This window comes from Diabrotica virgifera, chromosome 3 (genome assembly GCF_917563875.1).
Source record: "Diabrotica virgifera virgifera chromosome 3, PGI_DIABVI_V3a".
Classification (NCBI taxonomy): Eukaryota; Metazoa; Arthropoda; class Insecta; order Coleoptera; family Chrysomelidae; genus Diabrotica; species Diabrotica virgifera.
Window position 1 is genome coordinate 25228133 of NC_065445.1, and position 24638 is coordinate 25252770.

The 24638-nt window shown below is 32.6% G+C and overlaps 1 protein-coding gene across 6 annotated transcripts in view; it reads right to left on the reverse strand.

Moving 5' to 3' along the window:
- LOC114349504 (AF4/FMR2 family member lilli) overlaps positions 1–24638 on the reverse strand; it is a 692430-nt gene that overhangs the window by 60416 nt on the left and 607376 nt on the right. For all 6 annotated transcript variants that reach the window (XM_050647824.1, XM_028299898.2, XM_028299899.2 and 3 more), the window contains one exon: positions 21380–21413. In XM_050647824.1, coding sequence (XP_050503781.1) covers positions 21380–21413 — 34 coding nt within the window. The remainder of the gene's footprint in view (positions 1–21379; positions 21414–24638) is intronic.

Below are 24638 nucleotides of genomic sequence, written 5' to 3' on the forward strand. Positions count from 1 at the left end.
CAAGATAAGGTTTTTATTTTTTGTGATTTTAACCCGGTCTATATAGACATTTCAAATAACAAAAATTGCCGGAGAGCCAAATTTTGGTGGAGAGCTAGGGTATACCATAACAAATAAAGTTTAAAAAGTCCCCATCGATCCCATGTGTGCGTCAAAAGTTATTCGGGGTCAAAGGTCAAAATTTAAGATTTTTTGGATTTTTTTCGAAAACGGTAAGTTTTATCAAAAAAAACCTTAAACCAAAGTTGTAGATCTTAAAATTCTCTACAAAAATAGTCCTTACTATTTTTTTCCTAAGAGTTGCCATTCCTGAGATATCGCGATTCAAAGAGTCACATTATACATGATATGCACACGTTTCCACACCACCTGTAGTGTACTCGGCGCGTTTTTTTTACCGTGGTTTCCCCTGTAGGCCTACTCCACTAACTGTTTTGACAATTTTAGGATAATTTAAGGAAACAATACCGGTCAAGTTCTAGATATTACCTTATTATTGATATTGATTATTGATATTGCTATTGATTATTAGGTTAACTATTGTTTTGATTTCTTTAGATATCTTAATCAGATTCATATTCTTGAAAGTCTACTTCAACAGTTAAGTCTTCTTCGATTTCATCTTCTTCCTCTTCCTCTTGCTGGATGTTCAAAAATTGTTCAAATGTGACTGAGTTAATTTTCCAGGCTTTTCTTTAATAATAATTCTACTACCATACTTCAATTTCAATCGTATTTTTACAGTTCTGTCATCTAAAACTACATCTTGACAAACATTCCTTAATTCATCCAACGAAAACTGGCAATCATCACTCGTTTCTATGTTGAAACATTTTCTCCATCGCAGAGTTTACAGTTTCATCTTGTGGACGGCCAATTTTACGACCAGTATTAGGTTTTAAGAAAGATTTGTAACAACTGTCATGGTATTTTGCATCAGCAGCGACTAAATCATACTCAAAATTAATACGTTCAAGAACAGCCTTCGAGACATCATCAGAACGATCTTTAGCTAATTTCAACAGGGATTCTTTGAATTTTAGTGTAGTCACGTTACGAATTATTTTTCGAAGATGCTGTGCTTTCTTTATCTCAGATTCTTTATTGGCTTCATTGCCACAAAATAAACAGTATTTTTTAAAACAAAAATGTGATTTACTTACTCGCGTTCTAGTATGAGATGGACTTACTTTTGAAGTATTAGCCTGTTCCTCCTCACGTTGTCTTTTCACTGCAGCGATTGAAGTTTTCCGAATGTATGATTTTCTGCAATTCACGTGTATTGTAACGGATTTTTGAGTTCTTAAATACTCAATAAACTCATCACCTCTCTCGACACTAGCCTCGATTAAATTTGTCATTCCACGATCAACCACAACTGTTTTAGTTTCACTTAAAAGTTTATTGCAAATAAAGCAAAACTGAGACATTTTTAAAACTATAAAATTGTACAAATAACGGTAACGGTAGTAAATGGTAGACGCTTGTAATAAGTACTTATATTCACTTGAACTGAACCTTTAGCACTAAAAGAAACAGATAATATTATGAACCAGACCTACGGACAATACTGTAGCCATTGCCTATAATAGACAATATGTTCTTTTTTAAACAATGGTATAGCCAAATGTTTTTCAAGGCCACGTGGATAGAGGAAATTCAGTTTGGGACTGATTACCTTTTAAAGAAATATTTTCAGAATAGTATAATATACTAAATGAAAGAGACACAAATAGGCATTTATACTTGTCTTAAGGGCCACATATGTATATACGTGGCTTATATGTGCATATAATGTATAAAGTAACTTTTAAAATCGCGATATCTCAGGAATGCTAACTCTTAGGAAAAAAATTATAAGGACAAATTTTGTAGAGAATGTTAAGATCTACAACTTTGGTTTGAGGTTTTTTTTTGATAAAACTTACCGTTTTCGAAAAAAATCCAAAAAATCTCAAATTTTGACCTTTGACCCCGAATAACTTTTGACGCACACATGGGATCGACGGGGACTTTTTAAACTTTATTTGTTATGGTATACCCTAGCTCTCCACCAAAATTTGGCTCTCCGGCAATTTTTGTTATTTGCCAAGCATTTTGATGTCTAAGTTGACCGGATTATTTATGGTATACAGTCAGTTACAGGAATTTTTCCTTGTGATATTTTTATATCTTGAAGGCTGATCTTGGTATGTGTCGGACAATTTGAAAATGTGGCTCAACTTGCCGAAGTCTGTCCAAGTCAGTCTTATACGACGAAGAAGCTCAACAGTTTGTTGCTAGCCAACTACCCATCTATCTTCGTTGACTACAAGATTTGTCATCATCTGGGTTTTTAGATATATTTATTCAATCTCCCTTCTAGAGAGGAAAGGTAGAGCTGATTTAAAAGTTCTTTGGCCTTATCTATCCTATCAGCTATTAGCACAATATCATAATCAAAAAAATCATAATAAGTCAAAGGCCTTTTCATAATCCACAAATATTAAAGTTATTGGTTTATTATATGCAGTATATTATGTATAAATAAATAATATATACACACACCCAAACTTATAATATATCACCATGTACCGGGTGTCCCAATAAGAATGGCTCTCGGCCATATCTCAGGAACCGTTTATAGTAGAAATAAAAAATTTTATAACAAAAGTTGCCTCAGGAAAAGCCTGGAAATTATTTTCATAATTGTGGGTCCACCGCTAGAGGGCGTAATTGAATATCAAACATAAAAAAATCAAAATTTTACAAAATTTTCCTAATGAAGGGGCACTGGAAATCCGATGATTGTATTCTTCATCAAATTCTGGGCATATTTAATTTAACAAGTTTAACTCTACCTTTGCAAATAAGAGGTGGGGGTGAGTGGGAACCTTGTTATGAAAAACTGGCTGTAAGTCCGGTTCTGCTAAATCAAATTTTGAAAACTGGGTCTTGTTGAAGACAGATCTTTTTCTTCAATGTAAGCGTGATAATTTTGAACCATCCTAATAAGTAATAAGCCAGCTGGGAGGCGTTATTTAATTTTTTTCAGAAATCTAGTTTTCTTTGGAAAATATTAAATACAAGTATGCATTTTTAATCATACTTTATAAAATTAGATTAAATTAGCAATAGAATAGCGAAAACCGCATGTCGATACCTTTTTTCTATCTCAAGATATCTCGAGAAACGTGTAAATTTTATACATAACTGTTACTATCACCGGTAAGCTAAGTTAATGAAAAGTAGTGTGCTGTGGAAAAAACAAAATAACATTTTCCAGATGTCAACGTATAAAAATATAATTAATTAAAACAACAATATAAAGAGAGACAATACTATTAAAATTAAATATAACACAGAACAAAAAGAACTACTTAGTGACGACCTAAATATTCAAATTGTTGCCCATCATACACTACTCTAGGATACATTATCCAGAGAATACTAAACGCCATTCAAAGCATATCGAAAGCAGAAATTGAGACTGCTGTTCAATCTACTCTTGAAAGAGTAAATGATTGCAACGAAAATGATGGGCAAAAATTTGAACGTTTATGTCATCACTAAATAGTTGTTTTTATTTCTTTGTAATAGGGCTTTTCAACGCTTCTCATTTGTTTCGAGCCTCTGTCATATGCCGTATAATCCGTGTATAATATTAATATACGCGATATGAACGAGGCTCGAAACAAATGAGAAGCGTTGAAAAGACCTAATATACGTTGACAGCTGGAAAATGTTTCTTTGTTGTTTCCATAGCACACTACTTTTAATTAATTTCGTTTACCGGTGACAGTAACAGTTATGTTTTTAAATTTACACGTTTTGTAAGATATCTCGAGATAGAAAAAAGGTATTAACATGCGGTTTTCGCTATTCTGTTGCTAATTTTGTCTAATTTTGTAATATGGTATTAAAAATGCATGTTTGTATTTGATATTTTCCAAGGAACACTAGATTTCTGAAAAAAATTAAATAACGCCTTCTAGCTGGCATATTACTCAGTAAGTTGGTTGTAAATCATAACTTTTACATTGACGAAAAAGATCTGTCTTCAACAAGACCAAGTTTGCAAAATTTGATTAAGCAGAACCGGACTCACAGTCAGGTTTTCATAACAAGGTTACCACTCACCCTCACCTCTTATTTCCAAAGGTAGACCTAAACTTGTCAAATCAAATATGCGTAGAATTTTATGAAGAATACGACGATCGGATTTCCAGTGCCCCTTCATTAGGAAAATTTTGTAAAATTTAGATTTTTTAATTTTTGATATTCAATTACTCCCTCTAGCGGTAGTCACACAATTATGAAAATAATTTCCAGGCTTTTTCTGAGGCAACTTTTGTTATAAAATTTTTTATTTCAAAGCTCTACTATAAACGGTTCCTGAGATATGGCCGAGAGCCATTCTTATTGGGACACCCGGTACATATTTCAAAATAATATTTATTTCTTTTGAAAAAAGTTGTTATTGTCGTGAAGAATAAAAGTTTTATTGAAAATAAACAATTCGATAAGACAATCAGATAGTACAGCTCGGTACGGTATAGGTTATTTGCTGGAGTTGCAAATTGAACGAAAATAAATAAACTAACTTTTGCGTCCAAAGACGAAAATATGCATCATGTGAGGTTATAGAATTTACAACGGGGAAAGATTATTGGTCTTGTAGAGCAAGTAATGTTCTCAGAGGGACATAGCTGCAGAGATAGGCGTAACAGAGGGCGTTCTGTCCAAAACCTCTGTTAGGTAACAGGAGCTAGGAAAGCTCAAAAATAAAGCAAGGGAAAGTCTCCAAAAAGTAAAACCGGCTCGCCACGATCGTTTAATTGTCCAATCAGCTGGAAGACACCTAACCATTTCTCACCAGTAGCTCCAAAGGCAGCTTTCGGAAGCTATAGGTGTGACTGTTTCAGTTGAAACGATAAGAGAAAGAGTTCGTGCCAAGAAGTATACAGCAGGAGACAGTTATGGGTTCTCGAGTTATCCAGGCAGCACAAGATTGATCGCCTAAATTGGTGTCTTCACCACCAAAACTGGAACATTGGAAATTGACAAAATAGGCTATTTTCAGAAAAAGTCAAGATTTGTGTAAAATCAGATGACCCAAGAAATCGTGTACTAAGGGGTCGAGGAAGACAAGCAAGAACGAAAACTGTAAGATCTGTTCACAAATATACAAGGGGAAGTATAGTATAATGTTCTGGAGAGGAATTGTGATCCGTAAAAAAACTCCTTTAATTTTCATCTAATTAACTTTAACTGCTCATGGGTATGTTGATAACCTGAGTTAGGGTCTGGAGAGGTGCAATAGGATAAAATTTAATTTTCATGCATGATAATGGACCTCCACATACCACTAGAGTGATTAGAGACATCATTGAAGCAGAAGGTATACCCTGTTTGGAGTGGCCTGCTTGTTCACCCGAGCTTTACCCTATAGAGTATTTGTGGGATATGCTTAAAAGAAAAATCAGAGCTCGCCGGGAAAATCCACAAAACACCGCACGGCTAGTACAAGCTGCTCTTGAAGAATGGAGCAACCTACCACAACAAAATGTCGATAATTTGATTAGGAGCATGCCCACGCAAATTGAAGCTTGCATACAGACTAGATGTGATAACACGGGCTAACAAAAAAAAATAAAAACAATTTAAACATTATTCGTTTTACATTGAAATTTTTTATGCTATTGACTTTAAAACAACTAGTTTCAATTTGTTGTTTAAATACTTTATTGTTTTATTTAATTGTTATGTATTTGTTATTAAATTGCTTTAAAATAAATATTGTTTGACTTCGTGAGTTCGTTTTTTTTTAAATCCGCACGAAATAATAAGAAATATGAGATGACTCCATATAAGTTTGGGTGTATATAATAGCTTGATGCTGTTTATTAATACACAGGGGTGCAAAATTAACCGGACACCTTAAAAATGGGTCATTTTTGATGTCTCGAATTTCCTAAACCTGTTGTCCGATTTAAATGATTTTTTAATATGTTATAGCCCTATTCGTTAACAATATCTCTGTAATAATATTGTTATTAAACGGGTAAATTTTCATTGTAGGTATACCGGGTGTACCAATGATACTGTGTTTTTTTCTCAAACTTCTCATCACTCTGTGGAATATTCTAGCATTTTTAAAATACTGAAATTAAAACCCAACTATAGATTCATGTTTTCTCAACATTCTGTTTTTTATTCATTCGCTTATGTTGGACCATAGGTACTTTAACAATTACCCATGATTTTCATGAATACAGGGTGTTTTTAAACAAGTGTGGAAAACTTCAAGAGGTAATTCTACATGAAAAAATAATGACAGTTTGCTTTATAAACCTATGTCCACAAAGGCTTCGTTTCTGAGATAGAGGGTGTTGAAATTTTTCTTACAAACTGACGATTTATTTATTGCTTTAAAACCGCTTGAGATATGCAAATGAAATTTGGTGGTTTTTAAGACGTAGTTATTGTACATTTTTTGACATACAATTAAGAATTTAATATTCATCATTGGCGCGCATACAAGTAATATGAGCGGTTATATTACCCGTATGCGCGCCAATGGTGAATATTAAATGCTTAATTGTATGTCAAAAAATGTGCAATAACTACATCTTAAAACCGACCAAATTTCATTTGCATATCTCAACCGGTCTTAAAGCAATAAATAAATCGTCATTTTGCAATAAAAATGTCAACACCCCCTATCTCGGAAACGAAGCATTTTCGGACATACCGTTTATAAATCAAACTCTTATTATTTTTTTATGCAGAATGTCCCCTTAAAGTTGGCCATACTTATTTAAAACACCTAACTTTTTTATGGTCCAATGTAAGCGAATGAATCAAAAAACAAAATGTTGAGAAAACATGAGGCTATAGTTGGAATTTAATTTCAGTATTTTATAAATGCTAGAATGTTCCACAGGGTGATGCGAACTTTTAGAAAAAAAAAACACAGTTTGATTGGTACATCCCGTATACAATGAAAATTTAACTGTTTAGCAACAATACTGTTACAGCGATATTGTTAAAGGCTATAATACACGGGTGGCCAAGCACTTTGATAGTCCGAGCCATTTTTCAAAATTTGAAATTTTTCGCGAGCCGCAGTTAAACAGTTATCTAAAAAGTGTATAAAAGGTATTAAATTTTTAAACTAAAAAGGGGTAAGTTCCCTGGGTTGGCTGTATACCTTATAGTTAAACAAACTGGAACATGAAGTAAAAACCACTTCTATGTAAAAGGTATATTTACTAAAAATTTTTAGAATCCCAATGGATTCAATAAAATGAGTTCATCAGAACGTTTTCAAACCTATCGGTCCATCATCAGTGAATTTGAATACTTGCAAAATAGTCCCAGAACCAAACAATGGTTGTGATTATAAATAAATCTACATTATGTTAAAATAAAATTAAAATGGCTAAACGCCGATGTTCAGGGATTAAACCTCTGGGAACATGGTGAAACTCTACACGAGGACCCAATCAACCATCTTCGGTCAACGATGACTACTAAGACTAAAATTCACTGATGATGGACCGATAGGTTTGAAAACGTTCTGATGAACTCATTTTATTGAATCCATTGGGATTCTAAAATTTTTTAGTAAATATACCTTTTACATAGAAGTGGTTTTTACTTCATGTTCCAGTTTATTAAATTTTTCTCCTACCGTTTGGATTTCACGAATTTTAAAGTGAAATAAAATGGTTCAGATCATAGTTTCAAATATGCAAATAATTCTACAAGCAGCCTTTACTAATTCAGTATACTTCGATTCTTCATAATCCTTTTATCTTTTTCTGGGATGGCCTATTGATATTCTATCGTCTCTCAAAAAACACTGTCTTTAACACTCTGTCTTGCTCTGATCTACCACATGACCTGCCCATCTTATCTTAACTTTTGTATGTCTGACGATGTTTTCAGTATCACTCTCCTGTCAATTCATCTTTTTGAGGACCAAATATCATTCTGAGGACTTTGCTTTCAAATATCAGCAGCTTATTTTTATTTCCCAGTAGCTTATTTATTTAATTTGTGACAACAGGCGATTTTCATCACTATAATAGGAGAATACAGTAGAAGAATGAGATTAGAGATTAATACCAAAAAGACCAAATTCATAATCATCTCCAGAAACATGGATGCACTTTAAAACTCCACCATAACACTGAATACCGAGTCCATTGAAAAAGTAACCAAATTTAAATACCTGGGAACGTGGCTTTTTGAAGATTGGGCATCAGAAGGAAAGTAAAAGGTCGCATTGAGCAAGCTCGACAAGCTTACGTAAAATTCAGGAAGTTACTGACCTGTTCAGAGTTTGACCTTTAACTGAGACTAAGGTTTGCTTAGTGCTACGTATGATCGGTGCTGCCATATGGCGTAGAGGACTGGACACTCAAAACGAGGGATATAAACAGATTAGCTTTCGAAATGTGGCTTTATCGCCATATACAAAAGATACCATGGACAGCGAAAGTCACAAATGTAGATGTCCTTAAAAGAATCAACCAAGAACGCCAACTTTTCGAAACCATCAAGAAAAGAAAAACTGTGTATCAAGGTCGTACCATGCGAAATGAAGAATACCAGTTCCTCCAACTTATAATCGAGGGTAAAATTTAAGGCAAGAGAGGAATGGGACACAAGAAAATGTCCTGGCTCCGAAACATAAGGTAATGGACAGTGATTAACGACAATCAATATCTGATACATTTTGCAAGAAACAGAGTTAATGAAAAATGCGATCGCTAACATCCATTAGTGGACTTGCATCTTAAGAAGATTTATTTCCCACTGATGTAGAGTCCAAGTTTCACTTCCATATTTAACAATTGGGCGAATAATTGGCTGTATAGTCTTAATTTAGATTGTTTTTTTAGCAACTTAGATCTTAGTAATGATGATAGGGAGTATAATGCTCTCTTCCATGCAGCGATCCTTGCTTAGACCTCTTTTTATAATGTGATTGTCATCTGTGATTACCGTTCCTGGATATTTAAACTTTGTGGTCATTACCTAGTTATGTTTTGCCTAACTCTTTATCTTAGATTTTTTTTACTAGCATATATTTCGTGTTCGCTTCATTTATTCGAAGGCGCAGAATACCTGTTTCTTGCTCGAGTTGTAAAAACACCTCTCTCACGTCTCTTGTAGAATGATCGACTGCACCTATATCATCAGCAAAGGCCAACAATAGTTTTGATCCTCGATTCGCAAATCCTCCTGTCAGCTCAGATGATATTTTACTTATTTAGATATTATAAGGCCAAACTGAATAGCAAACAGTGAAAAGGGGTCTCCTTGGCTAAGTCCTGATGTTCCGCTTAGTCTTTTATATTAATAAAAAATAAAACGGGATAATACCAGAAAGTTGGCTGTATACCATCTAGTTAAATAAAATTAACATGAAGTAAAACTCCCTAGTGTAGTTGGTATATTTAATAAAAATTCTAAAAAATTTTTAAAAATCCAAACGGATTACGTTCAAAACGTTTTCGGACTTATCAGTCCATCATCAGTGAACCTAAAAGTAAGTAATCTCACTTAGTAAAATTGAAAAGGGTGAAATTTTGAATGTTAAAAATTGAAAAGTTACTTCGTTCGTTGGTCTTTTCCAAAATGTTTTACTACGCTATTCATTTAATTCTTCTTTTTCATACAGGTCCTCTTTCCTTTTTATTTTATTTTTCTTTTTCTTTTTTATTTTTCATTTTTAAAAATTTTTTCTTAAAAATTCAAAAAAAAAATTTAATATGTTGCATTTAACTTTCTAGCCACTCTAATCTCTAACTTTACAACTTTATTCTTATTTTACTATTTTTAACTTTTAATTATTTTGCAAATACAGTTTGTGTCTTGTGCATCCGGCTGACGCACTTCTTTTGAATTTTTTGTTCATTTACACATTTTATCAACTTCGTTTTAATTTTACAATCAAATAATTTCATTTTCTTTTCTATGCATAATGTTATAATATTTCCTATATTTTTGACTATAACACATTTTCACATTCCGTCAATTATTTATATTTTTCACCTAACAATCTTATATCAGTTACCTCAATTCTCACCAATTTTTAAATAGTTAATTTCATACAGAATCAATATCTTACTAGACTTATACAACCAACATTACAGTTAACAAATGTATATTTCTATACACACTAAACAACTTTTGTATCACTTCAACGTTTTAACTTTCACCCCCAAGGCTATTTTAGGCCCAAAAAATTATTAACTTTCATTAACCAATAATTCTATCTTACATTTTGTTTTCATTACCATATTATGACAATAATTTCGATCAAATTTAATTTTATAGTCAAGTTTATAGTAATGGTTGTAATATTTTTATAAAAATAGTAAATTTAAATTCTAATATTAAAAATTAAAATTCCAACACAGTCTTAAACTTAAATTTCCGTAACCACATTGGATCTTGACCTTGGTTAATACCTTAAAAATTCCCTTTCCTGGATGTCAATGTTACTGACATTTGAAGTATTTCAACTTCCTTCTAAATCATTGACAGACTAAACGTAGTTCAATGTAGACCTAATAATAAAAAATCTCTTAATTAATGGAGTAGAGCATCATGTACCTAGTACTAATCCGTTGGCATCCAATGTAAGCCAAATTGTTTAACAGATTTCACCATGTAGTTGGAACATACATCTTGACCAGTGTTTGGCATTGTGGCTATTTAGCAAGGACAGAGAGTAAGTAATCGTAACCACACTTTTCAATTTTTAACATTCAAAATTTCACCCTTTTCAATTTTACTAAGTGAGATTACTTACTTTTAGGTTCACTGATGATGGACTGAAGTCCGAAAACGTTTTGAACGTAATCCGTTTGGATTTTTAAAAATTTTTTAGAATTTTTATTAAATATACCAACTACACTAGGGAGTTTTACTTCATGTTAATTTTATTTTTATATTAATATTTGTTGCCACATTTTGAAACAAAAATTAAAAGTAATTCAGGGACATTTATTGAGAGCCACAAATAATCCTTCAAAGAGCCACATGTGGCTCGCGAGCCACAGTTTGGCCACCCCTGCTATAATATATTAAAAGAATCACTTAAATCGGACAACAGGTTTAGGAAATTCCAGACATAAAAAATGACCCATTTTTAAGGTGTCCGGTTAATTTTGCACCCCAGTGTACAATAAAATAAGTAATGTTTCCTTTGCATGTATAATCTCGTTAAAATCGATACGGATTCGTCTTGGTGCTTCAATTTAGTTACCTTCTAATTAACTGTCCAAAACGCTCATTTTCCAATTAATAATGCAAACCCTACAAGGATCGGCCTAATTCGGCAGCAAAAGCTTGTGAGAATCTTGCGCTAGTAAATCATGGGATTATTTCTCCACCTCCGCTTCCACCTTCCACCGACCGCCGACTTCTCTCCCCGTCAGTTTCTTGTCTACGAAAATTCGTTAAGTTCATCGATTGAGTTGTCTCGTTTGAAATTAGAAGTCGAAAACAGCACAACGATTTTATCTTGTTCATGTTTTTACGGCAAGTCGCCACCACCACACCGCCTGCCGGTGGAGCTCGCTTATCTTTTTCGCTAACTTTCCGTTAATGCACAACCCGACTCACCGCCACCGGTCGTTAAAAACGAGTTTGTTTTTGGTAAGAGCTATAATCCACTCAAATAAAAAGGTATTTTATGCTTTATATAGCATTTCGGTTAGGTTAATCGAGATACTGGAGGTATCATCTGTTTAATATGAATTAAATCATTATTTTGTAGTAACAAGAGGCTTATCTTATATTTAAATAACGACAATGTGAAATAAATGAAAGTTAAAAAAAACTTACATAGGTCAAACTGGCAGCACCTTTAACAAACGTATAGCAGAACACAAAAAGGCTTTCAATGCTAGAAAACGATTCTACGTACACATTTCGCTTTCTAGATCATATTCATTATTTTAGTGAACAGTTTCAAATTCTGTATATTCAAAATAAAGGCCTTAAACTATCTGTAATTAAACGTACTTACAGCACATTTAAAGCATAAGTACATATAATTGACTGGCTCCGACGCAAAACAATACCGTACCATGAGATATGCTCAAAACCAAATTATTACGAATTGCAAAGCAAAAATATGTCATTAACGAAATGGCAAAAACAAAAAGAATATCGGTGTTACGTTTGCGACATTATCATTGTTAACTAAATCAAATATGAGTTAATATGGGCTCAATAATTAAAAGATGGTCTCATAAAATACAGCTTTTAAACTAAAGGATGTCAAACAACTTTTATTAAATTCCATAAAATACATAATAGACAAAATATTAGTACACTTGGATGTTGAGAGGTGACTCATATTTTTTTGCAGATATTCCTTGAAAATAACTCAAATCATAATATTTGAGTTATCCTCCCTCTCAAAAAGGTCCGGAACATTGTAAATAATAATAATGTAAAAAAATGAAGGAAAAATTCGATTTTTTTCTTCGTTTTTTGATTATAACTTTAAAAGTATTCATTTCCGAGAAAAGTTGCACTGACATAAAAGTTGCGTAATTAAATTTCCTATAATATAGGATTGGTTAATAATTTTAAAAATTGTCACCCTTGTTGCAAAATAGCAATAATTGAGAAAAAAAAACCATAATAAAACAAGTATTTTACGTTTTTCAACCATTTATGCTACACTTGGGACGTTCATATTTTACCCAGAAAAACGTTATGATATAATAAAACAATACTGTACATTTCATTAAGATCGGTTTAATAGATTTTGCAATCCAGATTTCGCAAAAAAATTCATTTTTTTTAATGTTGCAGGACTGAAAATAAAGCAGACAGTAAGTTGAATTTTTTTTTACATATAGAAGAATATTTCACCTTTCATTTGCAATTTGCAAACTTACAATCGGTTAACAACCGCGGCGTCAGGAATTTTTTTAAATAAACATTAATTTTTGGTGCTACGCGCAGGACAGCGGATACGTTTGCTCTGATTGGGCATTCCAATGACCTTTGATAATGATTGATACATTTTAATTTTTAGTACATTTCGATATAAATAAATAAATTTGTTTATTGCAAAATAAAAACACATACTTTGTCCTTTGAAATTACACTTTTTTTAGCAAAAACTTTATTTGTTCATATATTTTAACTTAAAGAATAAAAGTTTATTATTTTTAAACATATGCAATTGTTTAAACGTTATTTCAGAAACAATAATCAAATTAGTTTGTTTTTTTTTTGGAATTAAAATATTAAAATACAACAAAATATAGAGTAAGAAAATAATATATTAGATAAAGATTGGAAGAAATTTTGGTGGAAATCAACTTGTGTGAATCGAACACCGCTGTCCTGCGCGTAGCACCAAAAATTAATGTTTATTTAAAAAAATTCCTGACGCCGCGGTTATTAACCGATTGTAAGTTTGCAAATTGCAAATGAAAGGTACAGCACTCTTCTATATGTAAAAAAATTACACTTGCTATCTGCTTTATTTTCAGTCCTGCATTTTGAAGTCCTGCAGTCAACATTTTGAAAAAATAAATTTTTTTGCGAAAGCTGGATTGCCAAATTTATTTTGCAAAATCTATTGAAAAGATCCTAATGAAATTATATCATAACGTTTTTCTGGGTAAAATATGAACGTCGCAAGTGTAGCATAAATGGTTCAAAAACGTAAAATGCAAATACTTGTTTTATTATGGTTTTTTCGCAATTATTGCTATTTTGCAACAAGGGTGACAATTTTTAAAATTATTAACCAATCCTATATTATAGGAAATTTAATTGCGCAACTATTATGTCAGTGCAACTTATTTCGGAAGTGAATACTTTTAAAGTTATAATCAAAAAACGAAGAAAAAAATCGAATTTTCCTTCATTTTTTGACATTTTGATTATAAACAATGTTCCGGACCTTTTTGAGTGAGAGGATACCTCAATTATTATTATATGAGTTAATTCCAAACAATTTTTGCAAAAAAATATGAGTTACCTCTCAACGTCCATCTCAAAACAGATGCGCCCTGGACTGTAACGAAAGATAATTGGACCAGTGCAGTGCGGTAAACCACGTAAAAAGGAGGAAGAAAGATTGTGGACTATTTTATAATAGCATTAAAAAATTTTGTCAATCTATAATCATTCCAATCGGGCAGGACAACGAATCTGACACAGACGAAGAGGAATAGATGAAAATCCATAATTATTTGTCATTCAATCAATAAAGTTTTTAATCTAAGCACACTGCTTAAATGTTACGATATCAATAATACGATGCTCGATCAGTGCTGAACAAATTAGTGAAACTTTGCATTTGTAATGAGTTCAGTTGCAATCAAATACATACATACAAACAAACAAAAGTACCATACAAAAGACCAAATAAAATTTTTACATTAAAAAAACCTTAAGATTTTTGGCGCCTTTGTGGAATCACACATATGCTTTATATTTTGACTACTTTGTAGAACAAACTTTATATCAAAATATATCTCAAAATCAACAACTAATAAATTGACGATTCGCATAAAATAGCACTTTTATAGTTGACAGAAGGAAAATTTGAATTCGTTGAAAACCTCAAGGAATCGAAAATAGAGAACATTGTCTTGGCAAACTTTTGATAAATAATGTCAACTGATTCAGTTGTGTCAACAAAACCGGGATAATTTGTGTATGCTGTACGTAAATTTTAAATTTGTTTCGAAAATATTCGATGTGGGGCAATGCCACTTTACAGCAATAATTTTCATTCAGTATTTTATTTAGAATATAAAATTGAATGTGGGTGTACTCAAACACTAGATGAAATGAGATCGGATTCAGTTGTAAACCTACTCACTCAAGCATAATATGATAATATCAATATATTATAAAACAAGAAATAGAAAAAACTGCGAAACCGAAAACTATAATAGAGGAATCAGCACTATAACGTCTATGGGCGGAGACTGTATGGAAAGAACATAAAGGAAAAATTAGAGATAGATATAAAGGAGAAAATCGAAGAAGATCAGGCAGGGTTCACAGCGGGAAAAGTACTCTTAGATCACCTTTATACGGTTGAACAATTACATAATAGAAAAATGAATGGCTAAAAATAGATCAGTCCATCTGCCTTTTGTAGATCTTAAGAAGGCCTATGCCTCGACACCTAGAACCAAGTTATGGGAAGCAATGTAAGATATCGAAGTTCCACGAATATTATCTAATAGAAGCAGTAAAATTACTCTACAAGACGAACAAAGTAGTTATCAAAACGGGCAATAGAGTATGCAGTCCATTTGAGACAACAAAGGGACTGCTACAGGGCTGCTTCACATCCCCTAACCTGTTCAAAATATTCTCGGAGAAAAACCTAAAACCATGGAAAAGAAAGTGTGAAAGAATGGGCATACCAGTAAGAAACAAATACCTATATTATACCCTAAGTTTTGCTGACGACCAAATAGTGATCATACAAGACAAAGATGACCTCAGCTTTATGATGAGAAAACTGGAACAGGAATATACAAAAAATGGAATGGAAATAAACCTAAAGAAAATTGAATACCCGACAACGGAGAATACAGAAATAAAACAGCTGGAAAGAGAGGAACGTGAACAAATCAAAGGAAAAGACAAGTACAAGTATTTAGGGTTCATAATATTACACAAAGGAACAACTGAAAAAAATAGACAAAATAAACTAGGAAAAACAAGAGGCTGCATACAAAAATTGAACCCGGTACTGTGGGATAAGAACATCAGTAAAAAAAAACAAAAAGAAGAATATAATATAACGCCATAACAAGAAGTATCCTGGCTTATGGGTGTAAAAATTGGATAATAAATAAGAAAAACAAAAAAAAAATAAAATAAACAGAAATGAAATTCCTAAGGAGAAGCTGCACAGTAACAAGAAGAAATATCATAAATAACAGAGATTAAAAAAATAATGGGAACTAACTCGGATATAATAGAATACATAGAACAGAAGATATTAACCTGGTACGGACATGTCAGAAGAGCAGACCAAAATCGTTGGATAAATAACATACCAGAAAGGATCCCGATAGGAAGAAGGAAGTGAGGGAGACCCGAAGATTTTTCAGAGATGAAGTAGACGAAGCAATGGAAAGAAGAAATATGCAGGAAGAGGACTGGCAAAACAGAAAGAACTGGAGAGAACGGTTGAGTGAAGGAATACAGTGAAAACTGTGAAAATCTTTAGATACATATACACCTACTCACTATCTATACTCCATAGACTTGGGAAATACATTTGCCAAAGTACAGTTATCACTTATCAGATGCATTATTTCTTCTATACAACATAATGTAATATTCGAACGACCCATCAGAAACGTTTGTCTATAAATTAGGTATATGATTAAGTTATTTTTATACAGGGTGGTGAATCGGAAAACGGGCCATAGGAAACTAAACGTAAAATTCTAAACTGTTGAATTCCTGCTTCCCTAATTATGTTACATCAAAAGTCATGAGAAGTTATTTGTAGAGGATTGAAATCTGTATTAAAAACAGAAGTTACAATTGTTCTACGATTTAAACACATTCCAAAATTTTGAAAAATATAATGTATTCCTACCGCAGTAGGTATGTGTGGGCATGTAGGCCACACGTTACTATTTAGCTGACAGTGAGCACACTATTGACGGAAGAAAATATCTTACTTATTAATACTTTCTGCTTAACTGAGGATATCTTATCAACTTTATTGTGTTTTACACAATAAATGATAAAATAAATAAAAAAATTGACAGTTCAAATTGTTAATATAATAAGCGATATAATAACTTCATTGTCACCAAGTGCAACCTTATACACATTATTACACTGTGTGTGGCCTAACTTTGGCGTATTAATCTGAAAATTGTATTATAGTTTTACAAAATTTTGAATAATTATTGTTCGTAGAACAATATTAAGAGTTGTTTTCAATAAAGATTTCAATTCTGTACAAATAGTTTCTTATGACTGTTGATGTAAAATAATTAGGGAAGCAGGAATTCAACAGTTTAGAATTTTACATTGAGTTTCCTATGGCCCGTTTTCCAATTCACCACCCGGTATAAAAAGTGATTCATTTAGAAGTACTTTTTTTTAAAAAGACAAAAAAATGAAAAAAATGAATTTTATTTGAAAATCTTTATTGTCGTAAAAAACAACCATTCTTTATTATTACTTCTTAAAGATAATTTCTTTCAAACGTTGACCATGACTGCGGCACAGTATAAAGAGGGACAGTAGAACCACTCTCCGAAAAATTGGAAGTAAAATCTGGGCCCGGATTACGTACACTCGATACGCATCGTATCCGCCATGTTTTACCGTAGCGCCTTATGGGAAAACATGGCGGATACGATTCGTATCGAGTGTTCGTAATCCGGGCCCTGTAGTCGCGCGCATGGCGACCGCGCAATGTTCTTAGTCGCTTTTGCCCCACTCTCGCATTGCTAGTCGCATAGAAACGTACGGCTTTTAACAGGGAAAACCCGCATCCACCACTGGTGAATTACCAATTGCGTACTGCCGGTACTACTTCCTGAGATCAAAGCGCCGACAAAAGAGTGATTTTACTGTGGAACCTCTATATAATGTGACTGCGGTTAAGACGGTCCATTCTGAAAGTCTAATTCTCGATGACGCGTTTGAGCTTTTCGATTGGTATTTGACCAGTGACTCGAGTAATACTGGCCTCCCCTCCAATGCCTCAATCGTAGCCGGTTTATTCATGTAGACTTTGGACTTGAGGTAGCCCCAGAGGAAAACGACTAGACGTGTGATGTCACAGGATATAGGCGGCCAAGTCACTGGTCCGAAGCGTGAAATAAATTGCTCACCGAACCGTTTTCTCAGTAAAGCCATGCTTTCACGAGATGTATGGCAGTTGGCGCCATATTTTTGGAACCAAATGTCACTTAAACTACGAACTTCAATTTCTGGTACCAAATAGTCCGTTATCATGGCGCGATAATGGTCTCCATTTACAGTAACATTCTGGCCGGTCCAAGACATGGACCAACGATGACACAGGCCCATAAACCACACCAAACAGTGGTTTTTTCTGAATGTATCGGCAGCTCTTGAACCTCTTTGAGTTGCTCATCAACTCAAATACGGGCATTTTGTTTATTCACGTCCTCATTAAGCCAAAAACGGGCCTCATCGAAAAAAATTTTTTTGCTCTAAGCGCACGAAACACATTCCTCATTGAACGCCTATTTTCGTAATACAGCTAAATAATTTCTTGACGTTGTGCCGAGTTGTCTTTCTAGGATGAAATGTCAAACAATACTGAATAAGAAAGCAACTTTAGGTGATACCATTCATACACGGTCTCCCAACAAATCCTCACCAAAAAAAGTACCTCTAAATGAATCACCCTTTATTATGTAGAATCAATTTTAATTTAACTTGTTTATTGTTTATTGTAATCTTATAAATGTGTGGAAATTCCATACGCTAAATAATAAATCCTCGGTGAATACCAAAACGGTCTAAAGTCTACATATCCCTGACCTATCGTAATATTACTGTTCTACTAATAAAAGAAAACAATTCATATATTATGTATCTAGCCCTTTTGTTTTGATTACAAAAAGTATCTCCTACTGTGTAATGCAAATAGATTCAAAAACTTTATGTGCTTTAGTCGATTACAAAGGTCAAGAGGAACATAAAATATACATTATTGATAAACATGCGCTGCATGTTTTGCATACAAAAGATTTTTGTATAGGGGGAAGCAGTTAAATAACGACACCAAACAACTGACTACACAAAGAATTAAACAACAATTTAGGAATATTGACTACCATAAAAGTACAGAGCCACAGAACAGCCAGAGAAGAGTTTGTAATTGTATTAGCCAACCTCCATTGAAGAGAGAGCACAGTAAGAAGAAGACGGGAGGCAGTTGTATTATTCTTTCCATAAAGTTTCAACGTCTCTGTTTAAACGTTAAAAAACATAATAAATGAATGACTTTCTTCCTGCCTCCAAGTTTGAATTTACACTACTTCTATACTCTATACTCTATCTCTATACGATGAGATCCAAGTAGATTAAAACATGACATGACAGAAAAGATATGACATATGTAGATGCATGTTGGCCTTCTTCTATACATTCCGTTAAAGAAATTCTTCTGGAAGATTTGAGATATTCTCGGGGCAGGCCAATTGACTGATCTTGTAATTAAATTTAAAATACAAGATAGAGCTCGTTTGACCTTAATGTATTGGTGCAAAGATGTTAAGATTGTTAACCAACCTCTTTATATCTGTTTCCTTGATTACAACAAGACATTTGACCAAGTCCTACATAATCGCCTCCTACAGCTACTTCAAGATAAAAACTTGAATATGAAAGATATTAGAATAATATCAAACCTTTACTTTAATCAAGTTGCAACTGTAAAGATTGGCAACGAACTATCACAAGAAATATATATTATACAAAACGAGGGGTAAGACAGGGATGCATAGTTTCTCCGCTGCTCTTTAACCTATATTCAGAAGATATAGTTCAGAAAGCACTAAAGGAAACATCAAGTGGACGGAAACATCAAAAGTCGGCCATTGCAGTGAGAAATATTTTTTCTCACGGGTTCTCCTAGGGTTTTCCATACATATCGCTGTTTCCATGGTAACATGCACAATACAAACACAATTAGTCTTGTCAAAAAAATGTGTTGAAGCAAAATTTACCAGGAATAACCTTTCAAAACTGTTCAAAAATAACTGTTAATTAGAATTTTAAATAAATAACGTATATCAATTTTAAGAATATTAAATACCTACATGTATAATATATTGTATTTCAATTTATGCATATAATATACCTAAAAGCACCTACATTATTTAATTTTGAAGTTTAAACTCTTGACAAAACCGCATCTATAGAAAAAGTACAGTGTACAACACATGAGAAAATGACATATTTCTCCCTCGCATGATTTGCGGCCCTCGCCTCGTGCCTCGGCTCGTGCCAACAAACTTCTGCGCTCGTGAGAAGTATGTCTTTTTTCTCACTTGTTGTACAATATACTATACAGCAATGATCTGAGTCTGCAACTCAAAGTACGAATTCTGATGTGTTATGTATTTTCTGTGTTATTAGGTATATGGAATAGAGTAATAGAGGCTTGGATGCTAAAAGGATACAAGTAACAAAATTTAGAATGGCGTTTGAGATATGGGCTTATAGAAGAATTTTAAAAATAAATTGTGTCGATAGATTGAGGTGAGAGATATGCGTTGCCGCAAATCATTATACAGAGAAAGATACTGGACAGAAGAAGGATAACCCGAAAACTTATATCCTTGCTAAACAATTTGAGACAATGGTACAATTGCAACTCTGTTGAGCTGTTTAGAGCAGCATTACCAAAGGTGAAAATAGCCCTAATGATAGGCAACCTTCTTAAATGAGACGGCACTTAAAAAAGAAGTAATTAAATAGTTCACCAAAACATTGTCTATTTAACTTATTACTTTTTAAGTGGGTGTATATCCTCATTTCAATTTCAATAAACATTAACTAATAGCATTAATGTATTTAAAAGAAAAATAGAACAACTACGCAGAAATATCATTTCTCGCAACACTACGATCTTTTAATGAAATGAAGAATTTTATTCTTATTGATGTGCAGCGCAGGTGTTGTTTATTACTAACATGATTTATTATCATGTTTTATTGCATAATTTATTTAGCGTCCCATTGTTTAATATATTAAAATCAAATGGAAAAAATGATTAAATGCTGTACACTGTCATTAAAAAACACTTTTTGCGAACAATTCCATCAGAAAAATTGTATGTTTAACAAGTTTAAACACTAAATCAAAAACTCTTCTTAAGATAAGAGAGTGGCAATATCTGGATCATGTGATGAGAGGAGATGAAGAATTTGTTGTTACAGATGATAATACAGGGTAAAATACAAGGAAAGGGGAGTATTGGAAGAGGGCTCATTCCCTAGTTAAATAAGGAAGTGGTATAAATCCAGTTTTGTAAGTCTCACTAAGTAGACACTGAGACAGATTGTTGATCCACTTTCCATTTTTTTATCGGCTATTGCCAGTGGCCTCTTTTCCATTTTTTGTCCCTGCGTTGCACTAAGAGCTTCAATTGGAATGACATTGAAGCTCTTAGTGCAACTAAGCGTCTATTAATTGTATTATACGTAGAAGCTACTTTCTATTAAAGCTGTACATTAACTCGTACATTAACGAAACCTTCAACTCTGCGAGAATCCGATTTCAAGCTATAAAATAAAACATGGTTTAATTATAAATTCCCTAGACGCACGCCACTGACTAACATTCGTAGTGTCACTATATTTATACTTACGTTGATTGACGAGGTACAAGTTGTCGTTCACGTTCTGAAACAAAGAAAAACCATTTTAACTACTCGTCAAAGTTAATTATCGGTTTATTAACGAAATAGACAATTATTGTAAGCCTGTAAATTGTTATTTATATAATGTTGTTAGGAGATTGTTGCTTTATCTCCTATTTTACTTCAGTAATTGATGATTGCAGTGTTCATTTGCTTCAATTTGTTTTTGTTCTGCTTTACCAAAATCTAAGGGCCGGTTGTTCGAACGCTAATCAACAATGATCACTATCAAATATTTAATTACTGTCACAACTGTCAATGTCAACTTTGGTTGGGTTGCTGAAAACATAATTGATTATAATTATGAGATTAGTTAATCAATTAACATAACAATTATTAACATAATTGATTAACTAATTTCATAATTGTAAAAGCAATAATTATGTTTTTAGCAACCCAATCAAAGTTGACATTGACAGTTGTGACAGTAATTAAATATTTGATAATGATCATTTTTGATTAGCGTTCGAACAACCGGCCCTAAATCTATTACGTTCTGAAAATTATACAAAAAGGCAAATGAGTTTTGTCTTAATGAATTTCTATTAAGACCATGGGTACATAATTCTCAAATATTTTACGGCTATCTCTACTTTTTCTGTCTTTACACGGCAAATTACGTGTAGTAAAATTCAGCACTGGTATGGATATGTAAACATTACTAATTAGAATGTCATTCTACTTGAAAATGTCTTGATTAACTTAAAGAGATGGCTTTTGAATGTTCTTGGATAACTGATATTTGTATAATTGCAAATTATTAATTCAGTTAATAAATGTGATAATTTTTTACTAACTATGTATTCAGTGATTGTAATAATTTATTTGAACAACAAAAATTAATACTCAATCGAGAAAAGAGGAAAAGTGTTAAAGCGATTTTTTAAATGAGCATCAAGTTAGCTAAACACCTATCACAAATCGATTCGAAAGTAGGTGGATAATTTGCCGCTAATTAGTCGTTAATTAGTTGTGAAAATACCGATTTTGTCGTTTCTTTTTTTTTATTTTTTTAGGTGCTTTGCTAACTTGATATAAAGTTAGCAAAGCACACCTCCGAAAAATGACTTTAGAGCGTTCGTAGGAGAATCGGAATAGGATTAGTTTTTGCCGCTAATTAGTCGCTAATTAGTTGTGAAAAAATTAATTTTCTAAATTAATTTTTTTTTGTTTTTTTGGGTGCTTTGCTAACTTGATATAAAGTTGGCAAAGCACGCTTCCATAAAATGATTTTAGGGATTTCGTAAAAGAATGAAAATAGAATGAGAATTTGCCGCTAATTAGTCGCTAATTAGTTGTGAAGAAATAAATTTTCTAAATTAATTTTTTTTTTTGTTTTTTTGGGTGCTTTGCTAACTCGATATAAAGTTGGCGAAGCACGCCGCTATAAAATGATTTCAGAGTTTTCGTAAGGGAATGAGAATAAAATGAGAATTTGCCGCTAATTAGTCGCTAATTATTTGTGAAGGAATTTTATTCAGAAAAAATTTTTTTTTTGTTTTTCACGGTGCTCCGCTTACTCGATATAAAGTTGGCAAAGCACGACTCCATACAATCATTTTAGGGTTTCCGTAGAAGAATAGCAATGGAATAAGAATTCTTTGCTAATTAGTCGTGCATTAGTTGTGAGAATACCAATTTTGTCGTTTTTTCGTTTTTGACGGTTCTTTGCTGACTTGATATAAAGTTCGCAAAGCATGCATCCATAAAATGATTTAGGTTTTTTTTAAGAAGCATGGAAATAGGATCAGAATTTGCCGCTAATTAGTCGCTAATTAGTTGTGAAGAAATTAATTTTCTAAATTAATTTTTTTTTGTTTTTTCGGGTTCTTTGCTAACTTGATATAAAGTTGGCAAGCACACCTCCGAAAAATCATTTTAGGGTTTTCGTAGAAGAATAGGAATAGAAAAAAAATTTGCCGCTAATTAGTCGTGAATTAGTTGTGAGAATACCGATTTTGTCGTTTATTTTTTATTTTTTATTTTTAGGTGCTTTGCTATCTTGATATAAGGTCAGCAAAGCACACCTGCAAAAAATGACTTTCGAGCGTTCGTAGAAGAATGGGAATAGAATGAGAATTTGCCGCTAATTAGTTCTGAAAAAAATAATTTTTTTAATTAATTTTTTTTTTGTTTTTTTGGGTGTTTTGCTAACTTGATATAAAGTTGGCAAAGCACGCATCAATCAAATGATTTAAGGGTTTTCGTAAAAAAATGAGAATAGAATGAGAATTTGCCGCTAATTAGTCGCTAATTAGTTGTGAAAAAATGAATTTTCTAAATGAATTTTTTTTTCGTTTTTTTGGATGCTTTGCTAACTTGATATAAAGTTGGCAAAGCACGCCCCCATAAAATGATTTTATGGGTTTCGTAAAAGAATGAAAATATAATATGAATTTGCCGCTAATTAGTCGCTACTTAGTTGTGAAGAAATGAATTTTCTAAATTAATTTTTTTTTTGTTTTTTTGGGTGCTTCGCTAACTTGATATAAAGTTGGCGAAGCACGCCTCCCTAAAATGATTTTAGTGTTTTCGTAAAAGAATGAAAATAGAATCAGAATTTGCCGCTAATTAATCGCTAATTAGTTGTGAAGGTATTTCATCCATAAATTCTGTTTTTTTTTTGGTTTTTACGGTGCTTCGCTTACTCAACATTAAGTAGGCAAAGCACGCATCTTTAAAATGATTTAAGTTTTTTCGTAAAAGCATGGAAATAGGATGATAATTTGTCGCTTATTAGTCGCTAATTAGTTGTGGACGAATTTTTTTAGCAATTTTTTTGATATTATTTTTGTTGTTTCAGGTGCTCCGCTAACTCGATGTAAAGTTAGTAAAGTACACGTTCAAAAAATGACTTCAGAGCGTTCGTAGGAGAATGGGAATAGGATTAGTTTTTGCCGCTAATTAGTCGCTAATTAGTTGTGAAAAAATTAATTTTCTAAATTAATTTTTTTTTGTTTTTTCGGGTGCTTTGCTAACTTGATATAAAGTTGGCAAAGCACGCTTCCATAAAATGATTTTAGGTATTTTGTAAAAGAATAAAAATAGAATGAGAATTTGCCGCTAATTAGTCGCTAATTAGTTGTGAAGGAATGAATTTTCTAAATGAATTTTTTTTTTTTGGGTGTTTTGCTAACTTGATATAAAGTTGGCAAAGCACGCCTCAATAAAATGATTTAAGGGTTTTCGTAAAAAAATGAGAATAGAA